This window comes from Siniperca chuatsi, linkage group LG1 (assembly GCF_020085105.1).
Source record: "Siniperca chuatsi isolate FFG_IHB_CAS linkage group LG1, ASM2008510v1, whole genome shotgun sequence".
NCBI lineage: Eukaryota > Metazoa > Chordata > Actinopteri > Centrarchiformes > Sinipercidae > Siniperca > Siniperca chuatsi.
Genome location: NC_058042.1, coordinates 2372891 through 2399634, shown reverse-complemented (window position 1 = coordinate 2399634; position 26744 = coordinate 2372891). Strand labels below are relative to the sequence as shown.

At 43.0% G+C, this 26744-nt stretch overlaps 1 protein-coding gene across 10 annotated transcripts in view; it reads left to right on the top strand.

The window, feature by feature from the left end:
- The first annotated feature begins 418 nt into the window (after positions 1 to 418).
- Positions 419 to 26744, top strand: part of LOC122881859 (serine/threonine-protein kinase BRSK2-like) — a 137265-nt gene continuing 110939 nt past the window's right edge. For 2 of the 10 annotated variants that reach the window (XM_044208548.1, XM_044208539.1), the window contains exon 1: positions 419 to 1094. In XM_044208548.1, the coding sequence (XP_044064483.1) occupies positions 1001 to 1094 (94 nt within the window). In that variant the 5' untranslated portion in view covers positions 419 to 1000. The remainder of the gene's footprint in view (positions 1095 to 26744) is intronic. The other 8 variants (XM_044208558.1, XM_044208567.1, XM_044208576.1 and 5 more) reach the window with 8 other exon arrangements.

Genomic DNA, 26744 nt, shown 5'->3' with positions numbered 1-26744 from the left:
ACAGCCTTAAAACATTATTAAAATGAGCGTCACAATAGAATAAAATAGATAGACAGATAGATAGATAGATAGATAGATAGATAGATAGATAGATAGATAGATAGATAGATAGATAGATAGATAGATAGATAGATAGATAGATAGATAGATAGAGTAGGCTACTTAATTAATGTTGCACACAACAAGAAAAATAAAATAACACAGTGAATGACGAAATATAAAGAAATAAAACACATGAAATACAGAAAAGCAATAAAATAAACAGTAAAATAAACAGCCAGTTCAGGTAAAATCAGGATCTGCTTTCAGATAAAAGTGTGTTTTGAGACGAGACTTAAACGAAGACACTGACTCAGACAGCCTGATGTCTTCGGACAGGTTGTTCCGGAGCCTCGGGGCCCTGATGGCAAACGTATGTACAATAATGATCAGGGGAAAATAGAAAACAAAATGAGCCAACAAGAAACTATTTTCATAGATTTATTTTTCATTTTCACCTTTCACTTGATGTCAGTCAACAACAAAAAAAAAAGCTTTGCAGCAGTCCTGTCAGTGAGGCCAGCAGCCTATATTTTGAAAGGGACAGCCGGAAGTGTCCGTTCACATTGACAGCGCGCTGACGCAGGCTGCTGGAGCGGCAGGCAGCAGCGGCAGATGCTGTCCCATCATCAGATCACACCCAACGGGGCTGCAGCGCACCGCTCCTCCGGCACCAACACCATGACACCCAGATTCAGATCTGCCATCTGAGCCGCACTGAGGACGACACCAGCGGGGGGGACCGTGAGCAACAGACGCGGAGACGGACGAGCGCACAGACACACACACACACACACGCACGAGGAGGCGAAATTTGCAGCGACCAGCAGCCAAAAAGACAGGAACGCCGACCGAGGCGAACTCCACTGCGCCGCGGATTTGCGCTTTTCGCTCCAGAAACGCGTCCCACTCGGACACCCGCAAGAAAAATTACTCCCTGCTTGTCATTTCACGCCAGAAAATGTCATCTTCGGGCAAGGACGCCAACAGCGGGCATTACGCCAACTATGTGGGACCGTACCGCCTGGAGAAGACGCTGGGCAAAGGACAGACAGGTTAGTGAAAGCACGCTCTGAGACCTTCCGGATGCGGGTGATGCTGTCAGGACTCTCCTCAGCATCACCGCGCCTGCCTCGCTGACATCATGTTGGGCTGCAGTTTTCGCATCGCCGCTGCGTGTTCCGAATGTGCCGATGCGGGAGAAATGCTTGATAAGTGCGGATGTTTCAGGTGGATGCGGCTTAGCTGAATGCAGAGAGAGAGAGGCCGCTTTCATGGTGGTGGTGTGCCTTTAATCCTTGTTGTCAGGCAGAGAGAGCCTGGTGATAATGGGCCCTTGTGATTTTTCTTGTCTCTAATTCCGTTATAGCATCCATCTGTCACATGGGCCCGCTCTGCTGAGGCTGCTCTCTGCAGAAGAGGCAGAGCAGTGATGCTGCACTGTCCAGTCCCTGCACACACACACACACACACACACACACACACACACACACACGCACTGCAGCTGCAACATCACACATTTCTGCACATTTGTTTTAATGGTGCAGTCTGCTGACTTCATGTTTGGACCCTTTCTGGATGGCAGGCTGGCTGATATTTTATGATATTGATAGGCCCTGCTGTACTGTGTGTCACGGTATCTGTTAATGTATGTTCATCACTGGCTGCTTGTAATAAGAAATCAAAGCAAAGTGTCATTTCTCAAAATTTCATGAGTCATTTTGGGAGAAAGCGGTTCACTTTTTGTTTTGCCTGTTTTAGAGGTGTTTATTGAACTTTCTGTTCATTTTGCTACAGACTGTGGTGCTGTTGAAGTGTGCTGTGTTGTACTGAGAGGTCTGATATTTAGTCTACCCTAGATATAAATTGGATGGATAACATATTAGAAACACCCATCAGTATAGAATTGTGTATCATACTGCGTCTGTTCGGGTATGAAAAACCTGTCAGGTTGAGTAGCTGATGGTCATCACAGTGAACTGCATGCTAATGAGAATTCAAACTGGGAGTGTAAGTTGCTTATTTACACATTCAGCAGACACGGAGCAACACGATCGCTCATTAGGAGTGGTGTTTGTGTCACCTGAGGACTCGAAGGCCATTATTCACTCTCTTTTAGCTCTGTTTTGGTCTCCACCAACTCCTGAGGGAAACAGCTGGCTGTCATTGCTGTGAGAGTGGGGAGAGGGAACCAAATAACCCAGTGAACCTAAACAATGAGCTGAAACTCACCATAAAGCTTTGTAAAGCCAAGAGTGGTGAACCTAATTCTCTGCAGGTGACACCTTTCACATGTCATATGAATCATTGTTATCATGAAAATATTGTTCCTGCAATGGAAAGGGGCTATTAGAGTTCCTAAAAATGTTCCTGTAAAAGTTCCTACAGTTGAAAAGGTCCATTAGGTAATCCATCCCACTGACGCAACGAACAACACAATGGTATGCTTTTGAAAACTGGTTCTTGGGGACCATGCTAGGTCACTGTTGAGCAGCACAGACTCACTGTAAATCTCTGGTGTGAATGTCAGTGATTTGTCTCTATAGTTAGTGCAGCTATGTGGCACACTGCATGGATGGCTCAGGCCAGGTTCTCTGTTCTGGATCCCCCGATATCTGTGGACACATGCAGCCAGAAATGATTATGGTGTCTCCCTGCAGTTCCCGTCGGTAGAAGCTCTACGCTGCTCTGTTCCCTCGGTGGGTGAATAATTCATAACCAACCAATTAGCTGGTTGGTAGAGTTGGATTGTAACAGCTGCTGTATTAATTACACAATACCTCGATTTAGCAAATTGAATAAAGCTGCAGTAGTGTGTGCATTTAACTCAGAGACACAGATAATTTGCTTTGTTCTTCGACAGGATTGATTTTAGTAACTGAATCAGACGAGGAGTAAAGTTCAATTTCAAGGTACGTTTGTTAGTCATTCTACAACACGGGGCTGCACAATGAAATGAAGGTTGTTTTTCCACACATCCACCTCTCTGCTTGGCTTGTAGGACAACTTTCTGTCCTATAAACACCATCAGTCCATTTCTTTTCCATTGCTTCCCCAAGCAGCATTTGCAGTAAAGTACAAACAGCGATCCCACCACAGAGCAATGCTTGATAATTTCATGTAGGGAGCTCAAAGCCAGATTTCTCAAACTGAAGGGTGTTTAAGATGCAGATATTTGACATTGACATGATGGTGTAGCAGCTTGGCTCTAGACCTCTGGTTCCCTTTTTTTCTCAGCGATTTAAATCCAGTTGGTGTTTTGCTCATTGATGGACCGTTTGGAAGAACTGAGCCAATCGGAGCATTTTAGGTGGGATTAAGAATGGGAATGTCCTCTTCCTGTCCCATAAAAATGCCAACGAGTGTGAATTTCCCAGCGAGGGATGAAGATAGTATTTTGAATTGACTGAAATGTGATTTACAGTAGGCAGCGGTACAGGTTGTTGTAAGTCAACAACTAACAACTCTTAACTCCACATACTTATTCGATCGACATGACAAACGTGAACTTCTAGCAACTCCCACCACAGCTTCAACTGAAAGTGATGTCAGCAGGATGGATATGTCACTCGCTACTGATAAACTCATTTAACGTGAACTTGATGTCAGACTGATAAATTAAGGGAAACAAAATGGCAATTCAGTCCAATTATCAGGCTGTGCTGCAACGATTAATCACTTAATCTCTTAGCCGAGAAAATCAATCAGTGGCGATTTTGACAACATGTGTCATTAATCATTTAAAAATACGTAACATGCCTGTTTACAGCTTCTCTATTGTGAGGTAAATTACCTCACATTACAGTATCATTGTTAGTTTGGTACTTTTGGGGTTTTTGACTGTTTGATAGAGAAATTCAGCAATTTTACAGACTCAACAGTTGATCCATTAATCAGAAGAATGATCACCATATTAATCAGTAATCAAAGTATTTGTTCGTGGTGGTAGCCCTACATTGTAGCTAGCGAATGCGACCCAATATTAATGTAATATGAGCAGAGTTCTACATTCAACAGAAGATTAAAACTTGTTAGCATCCACGTTTCTTCCTTTGTTTGTCCGAGGTGGAGAGGTTACTGAGTCCAGACCTCCAGCTCTCAATGGAGAGCAGCGTTGTAGTCGGACACGTGTTCGGAGCTCGTGTCGTGTGTGTCTGCAGCATCTGGTCTGACTGTGACTCCGCGGTCTGAAAGGAGCCAAAATCAGAAATGTCCCACAGCCATTAATGCGAGCGTTCTCCGACGCTCACACTGACTGACTCCGTTAGCGTTTGTGGAGCTTGTGAATGTGGTTGAGTGCGGATGCATGTTGAGATGTAGAAATCATGTGCAGGGTTGTGCTTTTGTGTGTGTGTGTGTGTGTTGGTGTGCTGAGGCGGCTGTAGTGAAAGCTGAGGAATGATACTCTGCTTGTTGATGGCTGTTGGGATGAATCGAAGGCTCCGGTGCAGAGCTGGCACACAAGGAAGCCCGTATATCATTAAACCTCCTCCACAAGTGTAGGGCAAGCCCACGCTCTTTGTTACTGTATGTGTGTGTGTGGGAAACACTGGGGATCTCTGAGGGAGTGGACTCATGGTTCTTGTGTGTGTGGTTCTTCACAGCATAAGACCCGACTGCATCAAGTGTAATTCCAACTAATAAACTTTAATTAAACGTCAGTATCTGCTTAAAATATAATTATAATATTTGAATAATGTTTAAATGGCTGTGTTGAGATTTCAAAATATTCTGTAACCCATGTTAGCTTATTAATGGACAACTCTGGCACAAGTTTTCGGTACAGTTTTGGATAGACACATTTTATTTGGGACCAAAAAAGTATGGGGATTGGATATGCAGCACTAGCATTATGTGACCTATTACCTGCAAATAAAGTTATCTTAAATGCCTAAAGTGATTAATTGAATAGTCGATTGACAGAAAATTAATCAACAACAGTTTAAATCATTGATTAACTTATTTATAAAGCAAAAATGCTTCTCGAATTAAGATTTGCTGGTTTTCTCTTTCTTTACTGTTTAATATCTTTGGATGTTACTGTTGAACAGGACCTTGTTTTTGGATATTTTCTGACATTTTGCAGACTAACCAAGTAATCAAGTAATTGAAGAAATAATTAACAAATTAATCGATAATGAAAATAATAAATTTTTTATATAATATCATTTATTTTGGCGTAACATTAATAATAAACTTACTGTAGCTCTACAGTAAGGCTCAATGTGTTTTCCTGGCACATGACCATGGAATTCATAATACGTGGTATAATGCAGTGAATAAAACACATAAAGAAACAATTGTTAACCAAAGAAAACAACAGTGTCTTTAAACTGAAGTGATGCCAAATGGTTGCAGCTGTACTTCTGGCTTTGAGCTTTAGCTATGACCACAGAGGCTCGTTCAAACGTCCACTGTAGGTTCACCTTTTTTGACGTTTTTAAAATGCCCACTCTGATAAATGGTTTGCTTTTCCGTCCGCAGTTATGAGACGGCAGTTGGAACAATGCCTTCATGGTGTGCGTCTGGTGGTCGAGGCTGGATGGCGAGAGGCTGACTGAACAATTAGTCAGTGTGTCTTCATGTGTGTGTGAGAGTGTGTGTGGGGGGGGTTGAAGTACTCCTTTTTTTACACTGGTTTCCCAGGCTCCATACAGCGCTCATTTTCCAAGTGTTGGCCAACAGTGGGGACGGTTGTCATGGTTTCATCTCTGCGACAATGGCCGCTCTTTTCCTTCTTGGTGATCACTGCAAGACGGCGGCTGCCGATTTTTTCCTCCTCTTGTCCTCTTTGTGTTTTCACTTCTTCAGCTTCTTTCAACTTTTCACACTTTGTGGGTAACCAAGAAGCTGAAGGACAGCAAATCATTTCAGATTGCTGGTCTACTATAAAGTCATGAGTGTGTACACATGACAGCCATCCAGATGTCATTGCCTCTTGTAGGATATCGAGCGTGACTGTTACTGGATTTTTGAGGTTGACTCCGATATCAATATGAGAGATTTTAAAATCTGATAATGATTAATCGGGGGTGCACGGTGACAGAGCGGCTAAAGCTCCTGCCTCCCAATAAGGAGATCGTGGGTTCGTGGGATCGATTCCCGGACCAGACCAACATCACACAATCTCTCTGGGTGGAGTCTGCATGTCCTCCCCGTGTTACCGTGGGTTCTCTCCGGGTTCTCCGGCTTCCTCCCACCGTCCAAAGACATGCATGTGTAGGTTAATTGATAACTCTAAATTGCCCGTATTGAATGAATGTGAGAGTGAATGGTTGTCTGTCCTTGTCTGTGTCTGTGTTAGCCCTGCGACGAGTTGGCCACTGTCCAGGGTGTACCCTGCCTAAGGCCCAAAGTCACTGGGATAGGCTCCAGTCACCCGCGACCCCTAACGGGACCAAGCGGTAGAAAATGGATGGATGGATGGATAATGATTAATCGGCTGATAGACTTTTTTTTTCACATAAACAAACTGATTTCATACGGATCCCTTAAATGTTGTCATTAAAGAAAAAAATCTGTCCAATGGGGCAAAGACCACACAGACAGGTTGGAAACACGACCCCAGGTTAGCCAAACTTATTTGAAAGACAAAACTACGACATTTCCGCAATTACTTGTGGTGAGCACGGTGTTATTACAACTGACAGAACTGATGTGTCGAGTTACAAAAATAACAGCAAAGTGCCTGGGACTGCTTATGCTGCCATGGGGCTCAGCAGGTGGAGCAGGTCGTCCGTTAATCACGGGGTTGGTGGTTTGATCCTCCTGTCCACACGTCAGTGTCCTTGAGTAAAACACCGAACCCCGATTGCCCAGTGCAGTCCGTTTACCATAGTGAACATGGGAGGTGATGGGAAACAGATAAATATGTGGTTGTTGTCTTTTCAGTAGATTGAAAAATAAGCCCGGCTACGTAACCTGTATAAAGCAAAAGGGTCAATATCCACAAAACTCCCGAGTATCCTCTGACTCTGAGGGCAACTACGCCGGGGAGACAACGACATCATTCATTTTTATTTGTCTGTAACCTGTAATGGGAATGTGTGTGTCCCTATTGTGTTATAATGAAAGTGTCATGTTATTGACGTGGAACATCCTAAAGACTGTAGTCCCTCGGCTCCAGTAGAGGAGTGCTGGGGGGGGCGGGGGGGAGCCCCAGCACAGATGGCTGCCTTTAGGTGGCATCATTATCAGCAGGTTGCAGGTGGTAACACTCCCATCACTCTCACTGCGTATGTATGACTATATGTGTATATACACCCACATACATGTGCTTGTGTGTGTGTGCGTGCGTGTATGATGCCGTGTGTGTCTGCAGCATTTGCATACGTGGATGTTTTCTGAGGATTTTTTTTTCAGGACCTTGGATATGTTTTATTGAACTTGATTTGCTTCATTATGCTGCATTAAATGTAAAACAGCACAAAATATTTATGCCACTTCATTTGCATACAGAGGGAACAGAGGTCCCTCAGTATGAATAAAATACTTTTTTAAATAACTAGAAAACCATTCACTTGAAATTGAGTTAAAAATGACCAGTTTAGCTCACGTTTAAGATATTACATTAGTGTGTGTAGATCTATATTAAATAGAATGAAGGTGTCTCAAACTTACTCATGCTGTATATCGATATCCTGATATAAGATTACATATATCATAACAGAAGATGTTATCCATATCGCCCACCCCTAGTTGCAGGATTTGAGGGAATCTTTATATTTTTTGTCTGTTTTGGTGGATTTTAGCACTCAGTGAGCAGTTTTAGAGAGGGACGAGGAGTCGTGGGAAGGCTAGCACCTTGGAAAGAGCTGATGGTAGCATTTCTTTGGAACTTTCCATTTTCTTTTAAATTTTTCTCTCGCTTGCTTTTCCACCTACCTGGCAGTGCATCTCCTCAAGAGGCATTCAAAAACTGAGTGGTTGCAATGAGCGCGCTCCAAAACTGAAGAGGAAGGGGGAGGAAATACTGCCGGTAGACAAACATCTGTTGGGAGGGTTTCTCTGCAGACAGGAGGGGGATAATCAAAATTATGGCTAGTGTCAAACACCCCCTCGTCCTCCCCCTCCTTTTCTCCCCCTTTTTCTATACAGTACATCCCTTTGGCTTCTCTCCCTCCCTCGCTTTCCCAACTGAGGGCTCTCGGTTACCATGGAAACCGGAGAAATGCTCTCTTCTGTGGCTGGTCGGAGGTATGCTCGCTATCCACGGCCCCTCTGCTCAGCCTGGGGGGGTGGGGTGGGGTGGGGGCCGCCTGAGCCATTAAACAATGATTGAGAATCTACCCCCCATCTCTCTCTCTCTACATCTCCATCGCTCTTATGTTTTCCTTACATCGCTCACTTACTCCACCCCCTCCTCTCTTTCGCTCTCTCTGAGGTTGTCAGGCTAAAACTCAAGACTACCTCCGAGTCTCTGCTGCTTGAATGAGTCATTATTGGGAGGCGGCACGATTTTCATCTTCCAAGCCCGGCTAAAGCCTCTCTGTCTGCCAGATTTTCCACAGCTTCTCCTCACAGGCCACATTCAGCCTAATACACCCCCCGTTTAAACAGATGCTCGGACATTTAGCAGGAAAAAGTCGAGAGACGGGAAGAGACATTGTCATTGTCATTGTGGAAGCAATCATGTAGTCTCATGTAGTCAAGGAAATAAAGCTGTGATCTGCTTTGAATTGGTGTTACTTAACATTTATTTCTATTAAAAATGAATGTTTGTTTCTGCATTGTAGCACAGGGAGAGATGTATTAAGAGTAGCCATGGCGAGGATAAAAGCAGACTCTAATAGATATTGCTCTTAGAAGTGCTAAATAAATTAATGATGCATGAAAAGAAAGGAAAAACAATTTTCAGATCAGATAAAAAAAATCTTTGATAGCGTGGGAACAGGAAGAACAAAGTCTGTTTATCGTGTCTGCGGAGAGATGCTGTTAGTGTGATTCAATTAGCTAAAGCCATGCTTGTCTCTGGCTCACACACACACACACACACACACACACACACACACACACACACACACAGGGATGTAGTCCTCGTTTGTTCCTGGGTCGTCTTGAGCTCGCAGACAGCTAGTGCTGAGTTAGTTTGGATTGCTGTCATCTTGCCTGTGGCTGTCAGTCACTAACAAGTTTCCCTGTGCAAGTCCGCAGGCCACTGCTGCTGAAATATATAGGTAGCTGAAGTGTGCAGGGATGCGCATGTGTGTGTGTTACTTTTGTCCTAATGCTGTGATTATTATAGAAGTCCCATGGATGTCATCTCGGTTTTTTGCCATTAATCTTGAGTCGTTTAATATTGAATATCTGCTGGTACCAATATTTTCCTACATAATACAGTTTACAATTAGCCTTAGATTAAAATAAAAAAATGGGGCTCCCTGATGGGTTTAAGGCGGCTATTACATAGCAACATCCATGAGTCCAGGGGACCTTTTGTGCATGTCACTCCCCATCTCTCTCCTGTCAGCTCTCTACTGTCTACTTCACCTTCTTCTCTCCACTTTCCCCATCTGTCCTTACTGCCTGCAATGGGCAGAATCTCCTTCTCTTTATGTCTGTAGAGGAGTGATTTCTGTGGTCTCCAGGGACTCCTCCGCTCTGCTCTCCCAGCTCCATTACCTCTGCTGTACGTACAGGCTTGTGTCCTCAATTTATCCCCAGTCCATTATGTGTATTATGTGGCAGGTAGAGCTTTGATCACCTCCTGCAGAGTACATGCACAGCTTGATCATTTTCATGTGAATGCTGGTGATTGTTTTGTTGTTAGTGCTAAATATGTAGCACGCACAAGTTGATATGTTCATGTGTGGAACCATGTTGCCGCCTGCTGTGATAGCTCCGCCTGCCTTCAGTATAGGCTACTGAGCGCGTGTGCTGCAGTGTTGATGACGTCTGTATGGATCAGCCGGAGGGAAATGAGGTTTGGAGAAGCTGCTGGGCAGCAGCAGTGCCACCAGGCTCAATCAGACCTAATCTTCAACACTTATCCGCCTGATTGCAACACCTGTTACGATGGAGTGGAGATGCTGAGGGCACTCACCCTGCAGCAAGAAAAGAGGTGCAGCAGAGGTGCTATCTAACAACACCACCAGTACAGAAGTCCAGCTGTTTATTACTGATTTACTGCTGCACCTCTGGTACGTACCAAAGAGGTTTTTAGCCTTTAAGCATTACAAGGAATACCTGGGTAACAGGTTTCCATCAAGGTAGTGCTGAAACAATGAATCTATTAATTGATTTTTCATAACCGATTAAGTAATTTATCAAGCAAAAAAGCCAGACATTCTCTTCTAGGGGGAAGGAGCCCTTGTCCAATGAGGATCGGGGGTTGGGTATGGATGGGGTGGTTTCAACAAAACAACAACAAGAACTAGTAGTCCTGCTAAAACAAGAAACTCAGAGCAGCAGAGTGGTGAGGGTGACAGGACTGTTGTTTTACTGATGGAATGAGTACTGTGGAAATGCTACTGAATTTACCCTGTAAGCCGGTCAGGTAATTCCATCTCCCTCAGTGTTTTTTACCCCTGCCTTTATTAGTGACCGGCCTTTTTTTGTTTGGGTTGTTCAAGCTATTATTTGAATACCGGTTTTATGTGAGAATTAACACTGAACTGAATATCTTTGGCTTTAGACGGTTGGTTAAGCATAACAAGCAATTTCAAGACGCCACCTTGGGATCAGGTCATCAGGGATGCTTATGCACATACATGTTACCGTATGTAGATCGCTTCTTAGCAGTTCCCGCCATCAGCAGACGGATTGGAAAACTCACATATTTACTTTCACAGTCACAAAATCCTGTGGTTGGTCTACTTTGCTTTTGATTTCATACCACAAACACGCTTTACCAGAGTCTAACTGAACGCAGGCAGAGACAACTCCTTTTCAAGTGCTCTCAGTCCTGTTGTTTAGTCTGCACCAGTTGATTGACAGCTGTCACACCATCTTAACGGGCAAACACACCAGAGGTCATTCGAACTGCACCAAACAGGTTAGGTGTGAAAGCGAGTGTAATCTCCAGCATTGCTTGTACTGTAGGTTTCTAGTACTTCACAGTTAGCTTTTCCCTGCTGCTGCTCATTGAGCTGCTCAGTCACTGTGACTGAGGGCGCCCAGCAGGATCTGTTGTGCTGCTTATCTGCCATCTCTTCTTTAACCCTGTCCCACTTCCTCTTAGGTCTGATAGCCCTACCAGCACGTCTTCACATGCTGTCATATTTAACAGAGACCAATTTAATGCCTCAATCAATAGCTGGTAATCAAACAGGAATGGGTTATGGTTCCAGATAAGCCCCTTATGGTCCCGCAGCCCTCTTCCCCCAGCCAAAACCTTAATGAAATTGAGCATAAATCCCCCTTCTCTCTCCCTTTCAAAAACTCTCTTTCATCCCTTTCCAAAAGCAATCTGGACTTTCCCTCTGAGTCAGCACTTACAGCGTCCAGGAGTGAAGCAGGGGAAATTACCATTTGAAGAGCTGCTTTACTACCCTCTCTCTGATCCGGCCCTGTGCCCACGCTCGACCTTCACTTCATTTTGTAGCAATATGGAGTTTCTGGTATCTCAGATTAGATAAATAAACTCCCCTCCCTCCGTCCACTAAAACCCCTGACTAGTGCATGATGGGATGGCCGAGTGCTTTTGGTAACAAGCGATTTCACTTTGGAATTTCACAGCGAAGAGGACGCGGTCATGGATGGAAAGTCCAGTTAGGTACGTAACCGTAATGAGGTTTTTGCGATTTGCTCATTAGCATTACCCATGAGCACCAGGGACAGGCAGAGGCAGACAGGCTGCGGCACTGTGCTCCTTCCACCTTTTGCAGTTTCATGTCCTTTTGCTCCTGCGAGCCGCTCAGATGGTGGACCACACAGATGGCCTGGGCTCTGGAAGTACCCCTTCCTGCCACAGAATAGGCGTCCAGTCCACACAGATGGCCCGTCAGCGGCAGCACGTGCAGATGAGCTGCGTCGCCTACAGCCTCAGTGAAACATCCAATCATGTGGCATAATCAGATTAAGGGGCAGGGGGACGGGGCGTGAGAAACGCCATTATACTCACTTTACTGGTGGTGCTTGCAGGTACCACTGCTTCCAGGCGTGTCTGTGTGTGTGTGTGTGTGTGTGTGTGTGTGTGTGTGTGATGATGTGGAGCTGGAGGTCGTAAATGACACACTGCATCTTAATAACGAACATGCCTGAATACATACGTAAAAAGAATATACCATCACATTGTTCTGTAGTAGTGCATGTGTAGACAGTGTTCTTGGGCTTGTATTGCTATGTTTGTGAGGACCAATTTCAGTTTCAAACCATCGTATTGAGGACATTTCTGCATTGTGAGGACATTTTGGCTGGTCGTCACTACTTCAAAGGACTGTTTGAAGGTTAAGACTTGGTTTTATGGTTAAGGTTTGTATTAAGTTTAGGGTAAGGGTTGGGGTTAGTCATTTAGTTGTGATGATAAACAACAAAATTATGTCAATGAGGGGAATGCATTATGTCTGTGTATTGAGTATAGAAAGACAAATCTTTGTGTGTGTGTGTGTGTGTGTGTGTGCGTGCACACTCGCTATGTTGCAGTATTTTCAGGGAGCGCTCTGTCTCTGTGACCTGCAGAGTGGTGTGAGTACTGTTAGCCTGCAGTGCTGCATTACAGCAGAGACTGGCTGCAGCCTCTCTGCAGTAATCACACGCACACACACACTCACACACACTCACACGCACGCACACACACTCACACACACACACTCATATGTTACTGGTGTTGCTAGTGTGTTGGAGGGAGAACAGGGGCCTTGGCTGTAATACATTATTTGTGAAACTCTTTCTGCATTACACTGCGTAGCTATGGTTACCAGAGTGCGCACGCGCGTGTGTGTGTGTGTGTGTGTGTGTGTGTGTGAATGTGAGAAACAGACACAGATATTGCAGGTGTAAATGACTTACATGGGCATGCCTAGAGGTTATCGATGAGTAGATAAATTAATTCTACCATGCTAAATTATTTGATGATAAACATTACTTTTAGCTGCTGGCGGAAACAGCTAAGGATGGTGGCGGCGGTTGGCAAAGACTGGCAAGGTTTCTGTGACACATGCAGCGGATGTTCATGGTCGCCAGAGGATGAATCCTAATGTCTTTGGTGACCTCTCACGAGAAATAACAGAAATTAATGTGTGGATTGCAATTAAAATGTATGAAGCAAAGTTTACTCGTCACAAGCAGTACTACACGTGAGAACAGTCGCATCGTGTCTTCTGTGGCTCTGGAGGAGCTTTGTCAAGTCTGAAAAAATAACCTGTGTTACAAACCGGGGGTGTAGAGTATGAAATACAGTATGTGGGCGTTTACTGGAAAGGGAGGGTCTAATGAAAGATGTTGAGTTGCATTATGGGAAGTGTAGGACACAGTGTTTTTGAAGTTTGACACATATTTTAGACTAAAGGTTAGGATATTTCCACCTATGATGTTTCAATTTTGACCACTCTTCTTTTTCTTTTTTTTATTTTACCTGTCTCTCGCAAGTCTCCCAGCTTTATGAAAGTACAGTACTAAATTGCTGGAGTTCCCCTTCAACTGTACACAAGTTAACATGACACTACATGTTACTACATAACATTACACTCTAAATGTTAGCATGTCATTAGCATGTACGCTACAGATGCACTGATAGTCCCTGTAGCATCTGAATTAATGTCAGCTCCCATGTGCACATACTCAGATGAAACTTCAATATTGATGCTTCAACAAGCTGCTGTAGTGCCATTGTGTTCTTGTCCATCGGCAGTAAGATGTCTGTATTGTGGTTGGTGTTTCAAAGTGCCAGCTGCACGATGCTGAAGAGTCTGGCAGTGCTAAAGGAAGAGGAGAAGCAGTTTTCTCAAACTGACTGCTTTGTTTTCGAAACTAAAATCTGTTCTTCTTCAAAAAGTTTACATCATATGTAAGTTGGAGAGGTTATACTTTATTACAACTTGTTGTTGTAGTTTTCATTTCTGTCGATAATAACAACAGTCTGCTCACCACGTTGAGATCTGGGAACACGGTGACATTAAAGAAGTCTGTCGGGTCAGGAAACACGAGCAGTCGGACGATCAGACAGGTTGGAAACAAACCTCCAGGTCAGACAAACTTATTTGGAGGAGAAAATGAAGGCAAATGATGAAATTATTATCCAAACATCCATCACAGGTCAAAGACAAACTTCCTGCTTCAACTTTGATCTACCATGCATATGTGCAATGACGGCTTATCAGCTGCATTCTTGGCAGTTACTTCGGTGAGAACAATGTTATTGTTACTGATAGAAATGACAAAAGAGACAAAAAACAAACCAAAAATAAGACCCCAGTCTTAATAAGCTGGAACTATCCTTTAAGACTGACACATTTTCAGTGGTGGAAGTTTAGCCTCATGGCTCTGGGTAGCAGCTTGCCAATATTTCTGACTGACAGCGCAAATAAAGTCGGTTCAACCTAGAGGTGTTGCACAGGAAGTGACGCATTTTTCTCCATTTTTGTAGTCAGCGAGTTGTGGATAAACCTTTCAACTTCGGCTGTGGCTAATTCAAAATAAATGTCCGGCTTAGACCGAATTTTCTGTGGAAAAAGGAAGCATCAACTGTGTCCGAGGCAGCAAAGAAGTCAAAGACACAAAAACGAACGTTGTTTGAGAAGCCCTGTTGTGCCAGACATTACTGACACGCTAGTCGCTGACATGGCGACTTTACAAGCGCAGTTTGGGATATTCTGCCATCTTTGTTGTGATTTAAACATCATTGTAATTACCTGGTGTTAATGTACAGAAACTTGTGGATTTTATCTTTAAGTGAAAATAAGAAGATGAACAATGGAGTGGTAAGGATTTCGCATGGCAGCATTAATATGTTAGCAGTTAAAATGTGCTTCTGTGCTTGTGCAGTGATTACACATTTGAAATGGTAAAAGCTCTCTGAGAGGATGAAGAGGGATCGATGTTAGCTATGACACACTGCAGCTTCTGAGCGTCCTGGTGGATCCTCTCTCTCGGTTTCTGTCCTGTATTAGAAGACAATGGGAGTGTGGGTGGTGCGGTGATGGTCGGGCCCCAGAACCACCACCCCTGTTGGACTGGCCTTAATCTGCAGCTAATCCGACCATCCAGTGTGAAGGAGACCCTGCTGATTTTAACCAAACAAAACGAGAAGCTGAGATTTGGTAGAGCTGTTTACTGTGAAGACGCACTTCAGTTTTGCGTAGGTGTATGTTTGTATGTTATATAGTGAAAGTGAGTTAACAAAATCTCCTTTAAATTCTCACCTTCTTTTGCCAAATGCATGCTGCAGAAATCCATAACTGCGTGTTAATTCAACGCTTCATTTGGAGAGCTGCAACAGCCCGTGTCTTTTTTTTTTTTTTTGTCAGAGAAAGCTCAGATCCCTGTTGTGAAAATGTTGGCTTCGTAATGGAGGAGGAGGGGGGGTGACAGGAGGTCATGACCCTCATTACGCCACCTGCCAGATGGCCCAACACCACGCTGTGTGTGTTATCGTGGATGAACGAAGACGCTTACTTGAGTACAAACTATGGGATGACACAGTAGAGACCCTCTACCAGAAAGGGAAAGCACACAAAGGGTTCCAGGGGGAATTAGATTTTTTTTCACACTGTTTTTTCAACACTGCATTTTGATTGGTCAGGGAACATATTTCACATTAAGCATTAAACTTTAAAGTTTTCTGGTTTGACTCGATAAGTCAATTGACAGAATCAGTTTAAAGAATCCACAGATTAATGAAAAATGAAGATACTCGTTAGTTGCTGCCCGAGTTACAATCCTACAGTAACTTACAAGGCTTGTTGATGTCTTGTAGAATCAATGTGTCATTAGTTGATGAATGTCTTTGGCATGCAGCTGTGTAAGAAGCAGGACGATGTACGATGGAGCGTCTGCTTCATGTTGATGTCTTGATTAACTTTGTTAGGATTTTTTTGCAGTGATTACCAGCTTGATGACCATTTTCTCACCTCTTTAAGCTATTTAATCAAACATCCAAGAGCTACCAGTCCAATACTTCCTATAAACCCAGATACACACACACACACACACACACACACACACACACACACACACACACATCCTCCTTTTATCACCGAACTCCTAAGCTCATCAACCCCCTTCTGCCCCGCTGCCCTTCCTCTTCTCCCTCGTCCTCTCTCTCATTCCTCCCTGTATCCCTTCCACAGTAACACAGGCAGCCGGGGGGGGCGGGCGCAAACCAAGTCAAGTTTCAAGTTGACCCTGCTGATGCAGCCTTCGTCCTTCAGGCTAAACCCCCCCACAGACTCCCACAATGCTGCTGGTGTTCAGTGAGACACTGACTGCAGCACTGCAGGGCTGCTGGGTCCACCATGTGAAATGGGCTCAACACACAGTCGGCCGTGGACAACAAATGAAAACACGGTCTCCCCATATGTCCGGGGCAAGCTTCAGAGTGGTGGATGCCTGTTGCCGCGGAAACAGAAATCTTATAACGTTTTTTAAAGACACTGTGAAATGACAGAGCGTCTTTAGCTTCTGTAATGTGATGTATTTCCCGCACCTCCCTCACCTGCGGTGGTAAATCAGGAGGTGGAGGACAAGGTAGAAGTGAATAAATTAGACCTCAACCACGCTCTTTTGGAAATGTAAACCAAGTTTTTGCCGATTGAGAAGCAAGCGCACGACTCTGAGCCGTGATATCACTCCGCTAGTCGCTAAACCCGCCAGTTAACGTGGTCAACTGAGGTTTTATATGGCGAGGTTAACTAGCCCTAAATCACATTTGATGCCCCCAAGTTGAAGATGAGTCATCGAAAATATTTGAATGTTTTATAGGAAAAGAGAGAAATTTTGACATGTAAATACTCAAAAATGCTTTTAATTTTATTTTTTAACATATATTTGGCATCTACCGAGAGCTAACTGAAGAATTACCACAGGAACGCAGGATTAGAACTTTAAAATGTATTTATTATATTTATATTTATTTGATTGTCTTTAACGCTTTTATTTATAATATTCCCTTTTGAGAAGTAGAAAATGACCCGGTGCTAAAAATGCAGTGTGTACAGTTTGGGTTAAGCAGCTGAGTTGAAATCAAAATCACAACGATAAAAGAAACATTTGATCGATTATATATGACACAGTATGTATCATAAGGTTTGTCCAAACCCCTATAAGATAATCAAATACATTTTCAGTGCATCAAGCAGTGTTCCACGGAGCATCAGACAGAACTCACACACAAAACAAAAACTTAAATAACTTATTCTCTCAGCTTTTAGAGTACAGTTTGACAGAATTTGATATAATAAATTAGAGATAACATGATATGAATCATATTATCATGATAATTTCTACTTAACGCTGATAAATTGATAATACTGAATTATAAACTGGCCCTACATGCCATTGTGTAATGTTTTTTCACAGATATTGTAAAAATAACTGCGTAATGTCCCTGCACAGTGACTTGGGGGGGATATCGTTTGAAGTTTTTCGATATAATGCCGATACGTGAATTTCATTAACGATGCCACAACGATACCAATACTTTCAATACCTTATTTTTACCTTAATATCATTATTAAACAAACAATTTTTCATTCAACAAAAGAATTCACTGTTCTTAAATGTTGAAATTTGTCAAATTGGCAACACTATGATTTAAATCAGGATCTAGCTGCACTATGAACCAGACCAGACATTCAATGCCAACTTTCATTTGGTAAGACTTGTTGAGGTTTGATAGCGGCCCTACGTGTCATATGATCAGAGTCAGACAAAATTTAATTAAATTTAGTCGCTCTAAATCTTTCATTTTCTCCACTTTATTATTTTGCAGTGCAGTGTTTTGCAATGAGACTGGGCATCGCTCATGAGTTTACAGGTGGAGGACTCGTGATTATTGCTCATTCGCTCTTGTTCCAGTGGAAATTATTTGAACAGAGTCAGCATTGCTCAGCCATGTCCATAACGCCGCCTGTATTTAGACCAATGGCTGTGCTGGTAGTGGAGGGACTGGGGATTTGGGGGAGGCATCGGGGGCGGGGTTAGCAGGAGCAAGTCAGCTCCTCTGGACTCTCTGAGGAGGAAGCTGGAGAGGAGAGCCTGAGCCCAAGCTAAAAATACATCCCAGCATCTCAGAGAGTCACACAGCCTTCTTCAGCTCTGGATGCCTGCCAACAGTGCTCATCTCACACACACACACACACACACACACACACACACACACACACGGGCAGACAAAGACAACGCTGCAAGCAAAACTGGAACTACAGAGGCAGGTGGGCGGGGCTGAGAGCACGATGGAGTGAAAGTGAGAGGGGAGGGGCTCGCATGGTGGAGGATGAATAAAAGCCAAGGGGAGGGGATGGATGAGCAGGGGGGGGAGGGAGGGAGGGAGGAGGGGGTAAGAAAACAGAAAGCTTGCAGAAAAAAGAACAAGAGTTGTGAAGGAATAAAGAGAAGTAAAAGCAGGGGCCGATATGAATAAGCTGATGACTAGAAACAAGAAAAGACAGAAAAAGAGAGGGTTAAAAGAAAGAAGAGCTTTGTGATGAGCTGTGATGATGCCTTGGCTGCCCTCCAAGTCTGAAAGCTGATCTAGCCGATGATGTAATCATTTGTAATTGGTCCCAATTATTCATTAAGGCTTGATTGGCACTGTGGCACAGCCAATTAGACGGCAGGATGTGACAATGACACCATTCTGTACGCCTTACATGGTCCGTGACAGTCTGTGTTAGCGGGACCTGCTTTAAACTGCAGCTGAGGCCACAGCTGGAAATGTGGATGCAAAGCATGACACACACATCATTGGCCAATCACCCGATGCTGGTTCCTGCATCCCAGCATGCAATTCCTGCAGCAGCAGAAACGAAATATTGGCTGAGGCAAATTTATGAGATGTGATATTGAGCAATATGAATAAATTTTTTGCTTTCCACATCCCAGCTACCGTACCTGAACCTCTTCTGCTGTCAGTGAGAGGTCTTCCTTTGTTGTCTTTCAGCTGTCTTAATGTTTGAGGAGAATCTGTCTGTTTTAGATAGAGAATCATCTGTACAACCCCCAGTTTGGTACCACTGCACTTCCTATTGGTGGCTTTGTTAGCTGCAACTGAGTAAAAGTAATCACGCTTAATAACTGATCACAATATTTAGTAAAGTACTCCGCAGTCGTGTTGTTCTTGAAACACATGTTTATTTGTGTGGGCGCTGCCCATCTGTCTTCAGGCTCGGCCTCTCTCTGCCAGCTGCCGTCTGCATTCAGTCCACCCACAATTACTCGCGGCCAGAAGAGACGGCTCCTTGTGGCCCATTGATGCTCCTCGATGGGAGGTCGGGACTAATTGGCCAGTGTCCTATCTGTCACACAATATGGGCCTTTCAACACGAAAGCTGAGCTGTGATTAAGTTACGGCTGTTTGGTTTTAATTTACACAAAGGATGACTCTCCAAAGTACTCAATGGCCTCAAGTAGCCTTGATTCAGAGCCCTTTTGTTGACTCTGATGATCTCTCCCATCACAGTCCAACCGGGAAGAGAGAGAAACTACGGGGCGACATTTCTGTCTTCCGTTGAGAAAACGCACACATAACCTGGTATTACTGTACTTTTAAGTACTTTATATTGACGTCAGTGTTACCCAACCACTAAAATTTAAACCCAAATCTTCAATCTAAAGGAACTCCTTGATCCTAACTTTGAGGATTTTTGTAATCTTTATTTGATAGGATATTTAGTCTCCTCACGTAAAAGGATACACATTTACACACAAATTATAAAATGTGGTCTAAAAAATGTACAGTAAAGTTATACACAGCTGCAGCCTCTTGGAATATGGGTTTTGTTGAAGTCATTGTAATATCAAGATAAATCAAACATGCAAAAGTAAAATTATACTCACTCACCAGAGCACCAAATGTGGATTCATGAAATGAAAATAGTCCCCAACAAATGCACTATTTCCTCCTGTTTAAGTATTTGCTGAAAACTGCAATGACCAGCTGTTTTGGGAAATTACTGAACTATATATTTGTGAGCTGTTTTTAAAGATTTATATCTTCAGTAGGAACCACATGGGCTTGAGGCTGAGTGCCACCAACAGGGTAGGCAGATCAGAAAGTACTGAGAGACAGACTAACACATTGTAAGAAAATTATAGAATAATGCCACATCCTTCAAGTTAAAATGCCCAGAAAGCATACTTTGTCCTGTAGCTTCTCAAAAACTTTGCTTCCGTTTGTCCTGGTGTGACCTCTCCCAGTCACAGCGGCTTGTGTCTCTGCCATTTTAGCTCTCTTGTGGACAATCATGCTCCACTACATCTTCTCTTTATTATCAACACTGTGTGGCTTTGAGCTGAAGGAAGATGCAGCAAGAGAGAGATGGATGGACATGAAAGAGATTGAGGAGTGAGGGAACTGCAGACGGTGACGATTGCGGATTGATAAAGAGAGACGGCAGGTTAAAGATGGAGGAATTTCTCGGGACTCATATATTTGTCAGGGTAGGGTCGGGACAGGAGGGCGATGGATGCGAGGATGAAACAGCGAGTGTGTCTGAGGGATGAGAGCTGCTGGCTTCGTCATCGGTCTGCCTCTGTCCTCACTGTCAGGCCTGATGAAAGATTCAGTCGAGTTCAGCCTCCAGCAGACTGAGAAGGGCCTTCCCACAAATAGAGAGACTGTCACAACCTATAGATTTGTCACCATGTTGGAAATATTAAGTACAGAGGGCCATTTGGGATGTAACTAACCTGCACTTCCTCAGCTCAGAGTGGCCCGAAGACCTTTAAAATAGCATTAGATTGGGATGGCTGCTTGTTGGAGTTGTTTTCGCCGGTCGGATCATTTGTCGCGGCTCTCAGGCTTCTTCTTCTGAGATATTTCAGAAAGTGGGAGGCTTGCAGGCATCATGACTCTTATGACAACTAATAGAGTATGAGCACAAGGATTTTGCTGTGTTTCTGCGATGTAATTCAGTACCTTCATACTCATGACAAACTGCGTTGTCTGTTGACTCTGAGTTGGACTTGCACTAATTTGAAAAATGAATGAAGCTAACGTACAGAGAAACAAATGAACCTGCCAGTTGCAATAATGACGTACAAATAGCGGATTATTTCTTGTCATTTCTCAATGTATATATTAGCACCAGTTTACAAAGAAAATGTTATGTTGCCTGCTTAGTAACCAGCTTCTTCTGTCTCCTTTAATCTCATTTTGGACAGTTTTACCCTGATGTGGAGCTGTTTGGTCTAAGGCAGCAGCTCCACACCTTTTTGCCCCCTCTATGGTATATGAGACTTGGACTGGTTGTCCAGTCTTCCTCCCCCTATTGGAACGTCTCTTGTTGATAAAATATTAATAATAATATATAAGATAAAAATTTTGCTTTGCCTGTTCACTATTTTCTCTTGCTGTTTCCTTTTGCTTGGATTCTGAGATTTTTTTCTAAGGTTTTTTTGTGTGGCATTTTCGCCTTTATTGATGATAGTGATGAGGAAGACAGGAAACAAGGGGGGGAGGGAGGGATCTGACATGCAACATGTTTCCCCGGCTGGAAGTAAAGCAGTGACACTGTGGCTTTTCGGCTTCTGGGGTGCCCCTGTTACTTGTACGCTGTGGATCCCAAGATACAATGTTTGTCTCAGTTTAGGGATGCTCATTATCAATTATTGATGGTGTCATTGTCTCAGGTGTTTGTGGTTTGAATCCTTTCGATTGGTCGCTGCAGCTTGTTGTTATGAGTCTCTTTCAGGCTGGGAGTCTTGCTCCTATGTAGGAGGGGTGGGGGCCCCTTTGTCTCATAATCCGTCCGTGCCTATAGTATGTGTCAGACACATTCAAAGCACAGAGGAGGAGCGACTTTTATTTATTTATTCAATATCTATTACCTGTCCTTTCAAACTCTAGCATTGTTGTTGTGTTTCAGTTTGTGGTAGAAATGGAGCCAACATGGACGCACGGAAGTAAATGTGCGTATGTGATCGTTCGTGGCTTAGCGATGTTCTGCCTGCTAACAGAGGCGAGTTGCAGTGGGTCATCTGACAGCAACTCATACATACACATACACACACACACACACACACACACACACACACACACACCCATAATAGGATTGCAGTGTCTCATTCAGCAGCACTCAGGCTTCCCGCCGTCTGCCATTCAGTCTCTGTCAGAGTAAGAGGATATGTGTTTGGCAGCCAGGCTGACACACAAGGCTGAGTAGATGAAAATTTGTCTTGTTGTTTACAGTTACACATTTTTGAGCCATTTATTTTTAGTGTAACAGATTCATAATCTCGTACTGTAGACAGAGCAGTTCTCAGCTGTCACGTCAACCGGATACTTGGAGATTTATTGGTCTTCAGCTGATGTAAGCTGTATTTGGAATTGATGGGTAACAGTGTAATAACGTCTCGTTCACAGTGGCTTCGTGAGGAGCATCAACAGTTCGTATCAACAAGTCCTCATACCGAAACGACAGCATTTCGGTATGAGGTCTACTTTTATGGTTAAGGTCTGGTTAAGTTAAGGCAACTAAGACTACCTGGTTAAGTTTTGGAACATGGTTGAAAACAGATGCTTTTACGCTCACCCATCCACCCTAAGACTTTTCACGAAAACATACTCTAGGTCGTTATTTGATGAATGCAGCAGGTCAGGTGTCAGGAAAAACTGAAACATTTGGTTATTTTAAACCTTTTGAACAGCCAGTATTTCAGTTTTCAGGTGAGGGCTCTACTGTACAGTGTATCTCTGTAACTGGTCATTGCTTATTTAAAACTTCTGTAACATTGTGTTATTACTGTATGTACTCTTAAAAATATTATTTTAGGATTTAAATGGATTTTGGGTGATATTTCAGGCCAAGAAAATCAGTTATGACATTTGAGTGTCAGCAGCAAAAATTAAATTACATTTAAAACATTTTGTTCTCCCAGTTTAATCATTCTTACAGTTGAATTACCTAATTTGTTATGAAGTAACTTTATATACAGAAATGTCTTACCCTATTTGGAATATGCAGATACTCAGTGTTGGTGATTTCTTTATTCTCGGCCCGTATAATAAGCCATCCATTGGTGCTGATTAAGTAATTATTGATACTGTAGTTGTTCTAATAGCAAGCTGAAAAAGCTACAACTTAGTTTCAGATAATCATATCCAGTGTAACTCACACAGTTACAGGAAAAAGTGTAACGCTGGCATTAGACAACTTTAAATATTTTAGCCACAACTATGAAACTCTAGGAAATGGATACACCCAACACTTTTGTTTTTTTGCAGGCTAAATAACCATTTAAATTGTATATCTAACTAATGAGACTGATGTGTTTCGATCTAAGTGGAGGACTTGAGCATCAGTAGAGACTCTGAGAATCTTTTTCCTCCAGTGTGGCAGCGGCAGCGTGTGCTCTGTGTGTGTGTTTGTGTGTGTGCGGGCACTTGGTTGTCCCCTGTGGTTCAGTCCTCTCTGATGGCAGTGATTTAGGAGCAACCATTAGAGGCAAAGCGACGTTAATCCATCCGACAGACTGGAGTGATAAAAGTTTCATTAAGCCATCGATCAGAGGCCTCTGTCACCGGGCGGAGAGGCCAGTTCAGCATGTTGCCACACTGGAAACACCTGTGAAAGCCTGAATATCAAGCTATCAACCCTTTTATAGCGGCAGCAGGCATTGAAGAGAACAAAAGGATGTCTAGGAAGCTGTTTCCTACATGGTTTCTGACAAAAAAAGTTCAGTTTGTAGAATGTTTTATATACAAAGCACACATTACTGTACAGTGGTGAGTATACCAATTATTAAATGTAGTTTAATAATGTAATCTTCTAAACCGGGTTATTGAGCCGGATCAGAGCAGCCACTCATCTGACTGCAGTGATAATTTCACACAGGGAGGAAGTTTGTCATACACGTCAAAGCATTTTCTTGAGGCTCAATACATAATTCATGACAAATGACAAATCTAAATCTGATGAAAATATAGGGTGGTGTTTGCTTTCAAAATATGATGGTTTCTGTTCTTGCCTAAATATCTGAAAAAGACTCTGATAAGCAGCGTCACACTCAAATCTATATCAATACCCAGCCCCAATAAGTGACTCAAAAACGTGCATTAATCCAAACAAGGTAAACTGTTGTTACTCCAGTTCCGCATTTCTCCAAAGCAGTATGGTATTAGTAATGCTGTCTCGAGTTGGTTGATATCAGCATTCGCAGTGTTGTTGTGCAGGTAAACATCCACACTGACTTCACAAAACACATTGTTTTTGTATCTTTGGATTGCACAATGAGTGACGTAAACCTGTACAGTCGGTGGATTGATGACAGTAAATGTGCTGTATTGAAGGTCAGCTCTGCTCAGCAATGTTGCAGCCAACAGGAAACTGCTGACAGAGCGAGAGGAAGTAGGAAGAACCTAATTGGCAGTTAGCTGCCTGCAGGCTTCTGGTGAGATGAGTTTACCTCCCTGGTGAGTTTCTTCATCTCCTCACAGCTGGATACGCTCATAGCAAATATGTCAATACATACTGTAAGGCTGACAGTGTTTCTACACACACTTGATTGGTTGTTGGTCACATGCATGTACAAATGCTAACATTGATGCTGTGGATTATCTAGCTCTATACAGGGATGAGCTGATTGGAGGAGGGAAGTGTACAAATGATTTTGTGTGAATTATGCAAAATGTAAAGGACTCATTATTAGTTTGTAATTTCAAAATACAAATTTGTGGATTTAACGGTATTCCAGTCTTTGTGCTAAAGGCTAGACACATCATAGAGCTACACAATATTGCCAAAAGTATATGGACACCCCTCTCCACATACTTCTTTGTACTTTTGTTCTGGGGCTGTTTTTCTTGGTCTAGGCCGCATAGTTCCAGTGAAGGGAAATCTTAATGCCGCAGCATACAATGGTATTTTAGACAATAGTGTTCTTTCAACAGCCAGGTTCAGCATCTGGTGGAAAGACTGAAACCAGAAGAGTGGAGGCTGTTGGAGCAGCAGATTGTAGCAGCATGACATATTCACCTTCAAACAATTCAGAAGATGCAGTTTTAGCAAGAATAACAGGTGTTAGAGAAATAATCAAAATCATTTACGGGAGCAATGTTTGGGTGTCCACATACTTCCGGCCATATATTGTATATCTGAACTGAATGCACAAAGATTAAATTAATATCAATGTTCTCATCTAATTCTTGTTGTGACACCAAACAAACTTATTTACCAAATTGTTGGAGTAGTCCTTTTCCTTTGTCTCACTTCATATCACATTGATTTCTTATTGTACTGTTCCAGGCCTCATCATTATCATAGTCGCCCTCTGGGCCAAGCAGCCGTCCTGCAGTCACACATCTGTAATGAATAAATGATGCCATATTTTCTGAGAGAACAGTATCCCTGGAGCTGCTGCTGCTGCATCCTGCATGTGCGCCTGATTTAAAGCCCAGATGCTGATGTAAAGCTAATTTATATCAATTTATTGTTATTTTAATCTTTAATCTCCATACATATACAGATGTAGTATTCAAACTGGCCCAGATATTAGCCAAAAAGATATTCGTCACGCCCCGTCGCCTGTGGTTTTGCTCGCTGATATTGGGGCTCGGCGAGACACGAGTGCTTTAGGCAGCAATAAAAGAGATTTTCCGCCTGAGATGTTCAATAAAATGATATCATAGCTCGGTTTTAAATGAGAACAATAAATGACCCTTTCATTATGGCTAGATTGGACTGCAAGTGTAGTTACCAAAGAAGGATTTGAATGTTATTTTAATGATTTTAAAATATATAGATGAGTGAGTCTTATTTTCCAGAGGATGACATCCATTTCCAGTTGATGCACGGAGGGAGTAGGTGTGGACGATATGGCCAATCACTGTATATGTAATTTTACATCATGGTAAAGGTATATATCACGATACAGTAAATGGTTTAAAATTACCACCACTTCATCACATTTGATTATTTTCTTCTTTTATTTTGAACTTCCATACAAACAAACAAAAACTCCTCCTGCTCTGTATTTACAATTTCACTCTCCTCCTTCATGTTTTCTTGTCACTCTCTTCTTCTGCGGCGGTTGGCAAACCAGCTTAGAGGGCGGCTGTGGCTTAGGGGTAGAGCGGGTCGTCCGTTAGTCGGAAGGTCGGTTCGATCCCGTCTTCCCCAGCCCGCATGTCGAAGATACTGAACCCCAAATTGTTGAGTGTGTGAATTACTAGTTTCATTGGACTGATGAGCAGCAGTATGAATGGGGTTGTATGCAGTCGTATGAATGTGTTTGAATGGGATGTGTAGTGTGAAGCGCTTTGAGTGGTCGGAAGACTAATAAGGCGCTGTGCAGTCCTGTGTTACCTTGCGAGGTAGCTGTATCGCGATATCATGAGATCACGCGAGAATCCAGCCCTGATTTGCTACATAGGCTGCCCCGAATATGTAGCTAAGAGACACTAAGGGACAGGTAGATAATCTCTACCGGTGGACACATTTCTACCGTCGCACATGATATACCGTCATATTGCTCAACCCTAAGCCCCCTAAGAAATTGGAGATTGTAACTTTAAATTGATTAAGTGACTGTTAGCTGCCAGCAGAACGAACTTTAGTAGCAGTTGTTTGGCCCAAATATACAGCACAATATGTGATCATTTGCCTATTGTG